The sequence below is a fragment of the Taurulus bubalis genome (genome assembly GCF_910589615.1).
Source record: "Taurulus bubalis genome assembly, chromosome: 18".
Taxonomy (NCBI): Eukaryota; Metazoa; Chordata; class Actinopteri; order Perciformes; family Cottidae; genus Taurulus; species Taurulus bubalis.
Window position 1 is genome coordinate 8,927,583 of NC_136606.1, and position 10,080 is coordinate 8,937,662.

The window sequence follows — 10,080 nt, forward strand, 5'->3', positions numbered from 1 at the left end:
AGCCATGTTAAAACCACAAGGCTTAGAAAGATCCAGGCCAGAAGTAGGTCAAGGAGAAGAGGATTCAACCTCGCATTAATTCTGTACTTCCAGTTCCACCTTTGTAACCCTAAAAATACATTTGCACATTAGTAATTTGCGATGGCAAATACAGTTTGGAGGAAACGTAATGGTTGCCTGATTTTTCAAATGCAGGAAGTCACAGGGAGGAGGTCGGTGTGGGTAGTTAGATATACAAAGCTCAGGACTTTGATAACATAGACTTGGATCGGGGTCCTGTGTCCCACATGTTGTTAGGACTAGCCACTTAAACACGTAAAGGTTCACTTTTGATTAGATTTGACTTCATTAAAATACAGTATTCATCCTTAATTCATCTATTTATTGTCGGTAAAAAACAAAGGAACTACTTTTATTCCTCATCACAGTCTGTTGACAGAAACATGTTACACAAGCAGCAGTATGTTTCCAGACACTTTTAGGAGACTGGTGAGGTCCAACATGTCTCCAGTCTTTGATTTGTTCTCAGGAATGCTCCTGTTAAAGTAAATAACCATCCCCCATTTTATATTTCACGTCTGCTCTCTTTCCCCCCAATTGTGTGTATACGGTGTTTTCCTTGGCTGCGTTTGCACATATGTTGCCTCAGTCGTTTGTTTGTCACAGTCGGTCGAAAGCAACAGAAATTCCTGATCCTGTATGCTGTCTGTGGCGAGCAAACTGCACTCTTTATTTGTAGTTGTGTGTTGGGCTCCAAAAGTAATCAGAGCAGAATATTGTTTCTACAGTGTTGGCTAGAAACTGAGTTTTAACATAGTTTCCATAACGACTCTGGTTTCAGTGATTTGTTATCACAGACCTTGCAGAACTTATTTATTTATAAAACAGTCCCTATGAGTCTTCACATGCAAACAATAGAAGAACCTCAGCCCACAGCTCCTGCATGTGCGTAAACAGATTAAACCAAGAGGCTAGTTGCTCCAACTTCTGCAATCACTAAAGCAAAGCCTGTTGAAGTTGTTCCTCATGTTGTTAGAACCCTGATGTCATACTCACTCACTAGTGCAACCAATAACTTCTGTCATATTTCAAGACATTTAGTGGAGCAAAAAATTACCAATCATTGTTTTTCGGGCTGAACAGTTTTAATATGTCTTTAATTAGAAGGGAAGTCTGTCAAATCAAATGTGTCTATGTGCTTTAATTCATACCAAATATGTTTTCATCTGCCTGCACAATTCCTGTGAATCCAGAAATGCACATCCTGTGACAGAATATCCCTAGAGAGTGTAATTCCTAAGGATGTGGAGACCACAGTCTATCCAAAAAGGAGGAAACACTGAGTTGTTATACATTAATCTTTGCTGAACACAGCTGTTCCAGTACTAACTTTTAGTCTGCGAAGTTCACATAGCTCACATGTTATGGAACCAACCAAGCACCACATTTGCAACTGAGGAAACAGAAAACTTGGTTAAAAAGTAGTAGACAGCTGCTGAGAATCTGCAACGCCATGAAAAATAAACATGGAATTTGGATGGGGGCCTTTCCTTTAGGGACTGTGAAGCATGTGAGCAAATGTATTGTGGCTGTCCACCAGGAGCACATCTCTGTAGCCTGACGAGTCAGCGGCACCGGCTACATCCACTTCCTTCCGCATGAGGTCCAATGACGTGAAGGTAGGGGTGGGAGTTAACAAGTTAAGTGAGTCCTGTCACCATACAGCGGTGAAACACGTAGCCTATTTTAAAAGACAAAACGTATGTAAAAGAAATACAAAATACACATATTTAAAGTTGGAGGGAACTTGGGAGTTGAGCCGCTACTCCTTTGTGTCGAAATGAGTCAGCTGAGGTAATCAGGATGCCACCTGGAAGGCTCCCACTGGAGGTTTTCCGGGCACATCCAACTGGTAGGAGATCCGGGGAAGACCCACGACACGCTGGATGGATTATATCTCACAGCTGGCCCGGGATCCCCAAGAATGAGCTGGAAAATGTTGCGGGTGAAAGGGAAGCCTGCGTTAGCCTGCTGGGGCTGCTGCCACCGAGACCCCACCCCGGATAAGCGGCTGATAATGGATGGATGAACCCATTTAAAGGTCAATTGGGATGCATTAGTTTAGCAGGTATTTGGTCATAAATGAAAGTATTGCATAAAATATGAAATTAGACCTAATGAGAGAATAGACGATTGAATTGAAGAGATTACCAACAGTGTTGGGTTCATCAAGTGGGGAACATACATGTTTGTACCAAATTTCATGAAAATCTATCCAATAGTTGTCGGGACAACCTCAAGCGTTACCAGGTTCTATTGAATTCATCCTCTGGGAACCATGACTGTCCATTAGAAATGTTGGGTCAATCCATCTAGCAGATGTTGAGCTATTTCTCAGGAAACAAACTTTGGCCTATTAGTCGCACAAGAGTAACATTTATTAGGAATCATCCTCTGGATGGTAGGATATCTGTACCAGATGTCATGATAGTCCACCTATAGTTGCTGAGACATTTAGGTCTGGACCAACGTGGTGGATCACCTGAACAGACAGATCGACATTGCTGTCCCAAAAGCCGCGCCGCTACCAGGACAAAGAATGATCCCATGACTACGGGGAAATGGAAAAAGGAAATCATCCGTGCCCAGGTCCTCTCTGGCCCTCCATCTACATGCCTACACACTTCTCATTGTTTTCCAACCACAGCTTAATTAACTATAGCGCTCAGAGCGGCGCCGCGTCATATCTTCCAAAACGTCATGCCAGGCAATGGATGAAAACTATCATTATCACAAAAGGGGGCTTTGCCATGACTCACAGAAATTCTCTGTCTGAGATAATGCATTGTTTTCATGTGAAATGCTAAATGAGACCTGTGGCCTTAAATTATGTGTAGTCAAATCATGTTTTATTACAGCAGATAACAGTGGTTATCTCATGACACTTCATGAAGAGCAGGTCTAGACAGTACTCTTAACTTTCTTTATATTATAAGAATGATTGTGAATGAATGAAACATGTGAATGAATGCTTACACGACAGAGATTATTTTCTAATCTTCCATTAATCAAATGTGCTATTGTGCAGAAGAAACTACTGTACGAAATGTTCCAAACTGCCCCATGCAGGATTTAACCTCTCTATTCAATCCTTGCTCAAGTAACTATTTTCATTGATGTGTGATTTAAAAAATCTATAAAAGGCTTTTTTTAAATGAGGTCTATTTGTTACACCCACGGTTAACAGCTTCAGGTTAATGGCTTACTTGAAGAGTGAGAACATACCATGCACTCATTTCCTTTCTCATGTTTTCCTACAAGGACATCTGTACTCGGCAGGCTGGATTTTTGCAGCAAAAAACTAAATTGCATTCACATTTCATGAGAGCGTTTAAGGAATGTTAAAGGTGAAGTTGGCGATCACAGCAGCTGGTGAAATAATTAACAAGCAAGGCTGAGTGGTTCTACATGACCATGTACAAGGTCTGACCATTGTAACACCCCCACTTTCAAACTGTATTCAAGGCCTGAAGGCCCCTGAGCACAACTACTGATGTAAATAGTCTTTTGAGGGTTAGTGGTGCGTGATGATAAATGGAGTTGGTGACTAAGGATCAAAAAACAAAAGAACCGCACACATCACAATTTATATATTTATATATATAATATTTATTTTAATTTAAGTGTTTCCATGGACTATTTGCACAATTTAAGCTAAGCTCACAGAGTTTGTTTGCATTCATTGCATGACTGAAAGTAATTCACAGCATTAGTGCAAAAGTATGGTTCTTTTAGTAAACACATCGTTGACTGGAAATAGCTAAACTCCCTTTATATCACATTCTGACTTACATTTTTGGCTTTTAAACACAATCAAAGAGCCTTCAGAGGATGTAGCACCCGCATCGTATACTATTAATACATTCAACCAAATGATCAAGGTAATCTTAATGGCGAGAATGTAATTCAAATGTACTTAAGAGTTGAACACCAACAACTTAAGCCATGTAAACAGTAGACTGCAAAAAAAATACCACCCATTCCTCAGTAATTGATTAAGTATTTAGTCCTAAAATATTTTTTTGAAAAATAGTCAAAAACAATTAAACACCGTTTAACTGTTTTCAAAAAATAAAAGCTTTTAAAGTAAACTAAATATCTCTTAGAAAATTACTCAAGATGGGTGTTTTTCCAGTTTTCATGATGCTACAAAATGTTGGCTTTAATGTTAATGTAGCACATAGATAATGGCTTTGCCACAAAACTTTACTTTTACCATCCCTAATCAGACTGATGGCCCCAATCATCAAATCCTTTTTGAATTTTACGTTTGACTTTTGACACATGTGGAACCAGCGGCTGAACCAACAGAGAGAAAGATCAACATTAAAGTTGATATACCAGGAAATGTATAAGACGTCATTATATTTGGATGATTTATTTGGGCAAAAACTCCTCCAAAAGATTACTTTTAATAGTATCAGGTGCAGGTGTGTATTTCATGGCGTAAGCAGTAAACCATCACTATAATACAGTAGCATGCATTTCAACCTGAGTTCGTCCAAAGACATACAATGTTATCAGAAACAAGTATTTCAATTAAAATCAATGGCATAAGCAGGTATTGAGTTTGTTTATTTGGGCTGTCAGGTTATTCTTAAATGAAAAGCTAGCTCCCTCTTGTGGACAAGACTGGGACACATAAAGCCATAACCCATCCATTGAATAATAATACATTGTAGTCCTATGTTAGTTCATGTTTCAGTTAAAACGCACAAGTACACTCATAGCACACAAAGCAGTGCACATGCACACACACACACACACACACACACACACACACACACACACATGTGTTGAAAAATTGTTAAACAGACCAACATATAAATCAATAAATAAGGGCTTTGAATATGTGAACTAGAAAATACTACATTACACAAGTATTTTAGTTTTCAAACAATATAGCTACAAGCATAGTGTTCTATATAACATATTGACTATTAAAATGACCAAATTGTACAAGTGCTATTTGGCACAACTTTCACAAACTGTATAACAGCACTTGCCAGCAATGGTCTTCCCTTTTCATATACTTGTATATATGGATGTTATCCTATTCAAGTTTGTTGTTTTAAAGTAGTAACGCAAGGTTCTGGGATCTGGGCCCCAGATGGGCTCAGCGACCATAATGTAAACACAAATGAAAACTCCCTCACAAGCTTTATCGAAGAACACTGCACAGTGCATTCACAGCCCAGTGTGGGTTTTAACAACCAACCTGAGCACTAAGACTAAAACAAACCTTCCATTTCATTTTTCATGCAATATTTTAGCATTTAGGTAACTTGGTACTACCTTTAAATGATCTGTGTGAAGGTTGTTCTATGCTAGGGCATTTGGGACTGATTATCATGGCTTTCTGGCCTTGTTCTTCCAGGAATGTTCGGATGCTCACATGGACTTCTGGTTTGGCTCCTAGTTAGCGGTCTCAAAGAACATGAAATCCTGTGTAAAGACACACCAAAAATAAAGTGTTAATGGCAAAGCAAATGCATTTAATTGACGACATGAAGTTAAAATAGATCTGAGGGGTAGAATTAATTCACTAATCACTGCCAAATTAGCTGTGAAAACATTCTGAGAATTTAGCCAAGAAGCTTTTTAGCAAATGTGGGTTGTGATACTCCAAAGTCTCTCTGACAAGTGCATTTGTGGTGATTGTGTTGGTTTCAAGTTCCATTTCCCACAAAATGTATGCTTCAGTAAGTGGTGCATTAAGTGGTAGGTGCACTAAGCTCCGACTAGCGGTGCACTGGAAGAGATCATTCCCCTGAAAGTTAGGTCATATGAGGCTACTGCATTGGAAACAGCCACGTTGTTTGGCAGTGCCTGCCTTTATCTTGCTATGGGAGTATCCCAAAACAAAATTGGTTTCACAAGGAATGTTTAAACTTTTGTTGACGTTGATGAACAACTAAAGACACAGTAAAGATTCCTGTTACTTTACGTACAATGAGAAAACATGCACCGATCATCACAGCCTTCATTTTCACATCCAGGTCCATGGGGAACTGGATCCCAAAGTTGTCTGAATCTGTGAACATTTCCCGGAGCAGCCCCGTCCACTGCTTACTGATCTTCCCAATCTTACTGACTTCATCCATCGTCATAATCTGCGGAAAGAGTTACAGAGAGGACACGATGCAGACATGTGTTGCATTAGGATGAAGATCAACCCCTAAACCCGTTTGGTTTTATTGGAGGGAGATCATGGAACAATTCATAATCTCATCCAATTTCAGTTTTTTGCCCTCTGCCACAGTAACTTGAATCTTCTATCCCAGTAATGACTTCAAAGCAGCAAGAAAAAAACCGGGATGGTAATATCATGCTTCAGTTACCCCTCTTCTGAGTCTAGTAAAAGGTCTCTATCGCTGACCCAAATCCCCTTGACAGCTCAATCTAATAAAACCAGCTGAGCCGTGCAACAATGGCCACACTGTACCACACAAGAGCATGCCCTGTGCGGCGGCTTCGTCCAAGCTACATCCCGCTCTGATTGGAAACATATTTCCTGCTTCGGAGCAGGAGGACGACCCCTTGCAAAATAAATGTCCAGAGGGCCAGAATGTTACCGTGTCCTGTTTCCACACATTTAATGGTTTTCTGTGTTTAGATAAACCCACCTCAAAGTCAACATCTGGTAGGCAGCTCCATCCACAGAAGGGCCCATGGATCTTCAGTACAGGCTCCTGGTGTTCGTTGGCGACGATGAATTTGGGGGAGAACGGGTGCCACTGCTGTGTAACGTACCCCACTGTGTTACCAGGGGGAGACTGCACCTCCAGCTGAGTGAGGGATTGTAACAAAGTGTGAAAACTATACGAAACTGAGCAAAACAAAAACCCAGACCATAATTTAATGCATGCAACACGTTAAAACGCGGGCTCACCCACCTCTTGCAGACAACAAGGGAAGCAGCATGACATGCACTTGAGTGGCCTGGTGACGGTGATGACCTCCTGTCCAAAATTGTCAAGGACGTGGATGTTGAAGGAGCGCATGGGGCCGCAACACTGCCGGCTCAGACAGTCGTTCTCCTCGACGGCGTAGAACACGTTCTGACCCAAGCTGTTGCGGACTTCGTATTTGTTGTTGCTTTCAAAACCGACAAGGGCTGAGCGGACGAACGATACAAATGAAGAACATAAAACATAACTAGCAGCATGATGTATTTTTTTTGCAGAAGTCAATGCATGTTTACATACTCTACCTTCAACAAGCTCAACTTTCTGTTTGATGAGGAGCTGATCCACCTAGAAAACAAGACAACACACACACACTGGATTCAACTGTATGCATGTCTGCCTGTTAAATGCAGCAGTTCAGTTGAGTGGGTGTAGTTGGAAGGGAGGGCCTACAAAGTTAGAGCAAAGGTTTTTTTCATTAGGCGTCTTTTCTTTGGACATTGTTATGTACTTATAAAACGCCACTATAGTGTATAACAACTCCAACAGATCCCACAGTAGCTGGGTTTCAGATCATTATTTTTACAGTAGACCATTTCACCCGTCACAGTAGCATTAAAGATGGCTGTGATCTATTGTAGTGCCCCAGTGAGCTGTGACAGTGAGTCAGCAAGCACTATAGTGTGGCCCTGAAACTGAAGCAGCTTCCTTAATTATTAACACCTATGCTTTCTGAAACCTTAAAAAAGGCCCATCTCTTGTATCATCACTGCAATACAATATCCGTATATTCAGATTCAGGGTGTGACATTTGTTTTATTATGTATTATAGGTATAGGCCACATTCAGTTTCTACTGTCACTGGACTATTTGCTGATATTGTATCAGGCGTGATGCGATGATGTTACATAATTAGGGAATGAAACAGTCAGTGATACATACTTGCTCGTTTCCTCTGCTCTTGATGAAGACATGAACAGACGTTATTGAGGTCACGGACCACTGGACTAAATGGCACTAACATAAAGAAAACAAAGACTTAAATTGCTTCAATCCTTCTTACCTGAGTCAGGTACTCTAATCCCGGTGGACAGTCTGGCATTTCAGGGTCGGGCACCTCATACATATTCATCTTGACAGCCTGGGAGGAGCTCTGTTGATGAATGGAATGATTATAGTATAGTGGGAAACAGCGCCATCGTGTGGTGTCACTCAACTAAACAAACGAGCCTCGGCAGCTGTTAACATGTTTCTCTAGATAATCCGGTTTGTATCTGGAAGCGACGGGTAGGGTTTGGGAGGGGCGTCTGACGGGAAGACTCCACCAGGAGAATTAGATTACTCCGTTGTGTTTACACGTAAACAACAGGCCTGTAAAAGCCAACACGAGCATCACCACTCGTGTATCCGATACCTTAGTCGCCCCAGTGCGGATCATGTCCAGAAGAGTGTGATATTTACAGCCTAAGGACGTTTCGTCCGCTAGTAAAAAGAGCGCGCGCGCCCGCGATCTGCCTCCCTTTCACCCATGGGAGACGGCGAGTTGTTAAAAAGCGACGCGCTGAAGTCAGCAGGCTATTTACGTCACAGGCTGCATAGTTCATAGTACACAACAGACAGCTGTTTGATCGCAATCAGAATTACTCACCGAAATTTCTCCTGCTACTCAAAATAATAACAGGCCACTCCGGAACCAAGCCCACGGAATAAACCTATAATCTCATTGGTTGACGTCATCGCACTTCCCTTTTGTCATGCGCCAATGATTAGGCGGGAGTGTAGAAGAGGACTCAATAGAAAACGAAAAACAAAATATAATAGAACACACCAGACTATCAGTAAGGGCCGATTGGGTTTATTTAACATCCTGCAGTATAGAATTGGTTTGTTGATTTTTTTATTTTCTGATTAAGCTGGAAATCGGTTTTATTGATCGTATTTCAGATCTATTTACAGTGGTGATAAATGTATATCTTAAGCCTGATGTCACACAAGCAAGCATGGGAATCCATGATGCAACAAGGAGAATGTGCAAACTGCTCATAGAAGGAACGTCCAGACAGGGATCTGAACCCGGGCCCTTCTTGCTGTGAGGCGACAGTGGTAGCCACTACACCAACATTATTGCGTTTGATGTGAGCACAATGAGATTGACCACAAGCATTGTCCCTGCACAATGTAATCTGTGGTGTTTATTAACTCACTGTAATATGAATCCTACATCTTTGTCTGTCCACTGCATACGGAACTTTTACGCCTCTTAAAAGTTATCCTCCCAACTCCTATAACAGTTTTCACCCTCTTTGCTCTCTTAAGGGCTAAGATTTCCCCCATGAATAACTTGCATCTTTACTGTTATCTTTGTCTCTTTGTTCACTAAAAGGGGAAATTCTTTGAAATTGTCATATGTCTCAGAATTTCTTGGAATTTCGTCACTAGAAGCTTTATGAATACGGCCCTAGTGTTTGAATATCTTTCCAAACAATAGTGTTATTTTTCAGATGATACTGCATCAGTTGACCGACTAAAATGTAACATACAGAGGGTAAAACATTGACAGCCTTGCTGAGTTTATTATTGTTCTCAAGTCTGGCTTTTCTTTTTACCCCATCCAATAATATTGTGCTTTGTCAGATACATACACATAGTAATGTAGTTAATATGAGAATATGAGAATGTTAACTGAGGTCTTTGATGAAATGTCAAAATGTAAACATAATACATTGCATACTTGAATTTAGGAATATTTTGGACATTGACCATAAGATATTTGTAGCCAGGTTGACGTAGCCCAACGAGCATGACCTTAAACCACAGAATAGCTCACATGTGTGTCAACTCTCAGCTGCAGTGTGAATATCAGGTACTCAGTGTTTTTATATTTGTTGACAGACCAATCATAAAGTATCCCAGCGACACGTCCTTTCATACATGCACATGAATACTTTCATAGTAAGACAACATAAGAAGGCATCTAACCCTAAATGCTTTAAGTCTTAATAATCCCTGTAATCATCACTATAACACATTTTAACAGTTAGAATATGAGTCTGTGCAGATTATTAGGATACGTAGGAATCAGAAACGGTTTATTGCCACCTACATTTGTACA

The 10,080-nt window shown here is 40.7% G+C and overlaps 1 protein-coding gene across 1 annotated transcript; it reads right to left on the bottom strand.

Annotated features, from left to right (window-relative positions):
- Positions 1-5,395: 5,395 nt before the first annotated feature.
- Positions 5,396-8,100, bottom strand: LOC306751107 (phospholipid scramblase 2; the record flags this gene model as incomplete). The annotated part of the gene is made up of 6 exons (XM_079234642.1): positions 5,396-5,505; positions 6,012-6,173; positions 6,687-6,848; positions 6,957-7,177; positions 7,274-7,316; positions 8,032-8,100. The coding sequence occupies 6 exons, from the start codon at positions 8,098-8,100 to the stop codon at positions 5,476-5,478; spliced, it is 687 nt and encodes a 228-aa protein (XP_079090768.1). The 3' UTR covers positions 5,396-5,475.
- Between the last annotated feature and the right edge of the window lie 1,980 nt (positions 8,101-10,080).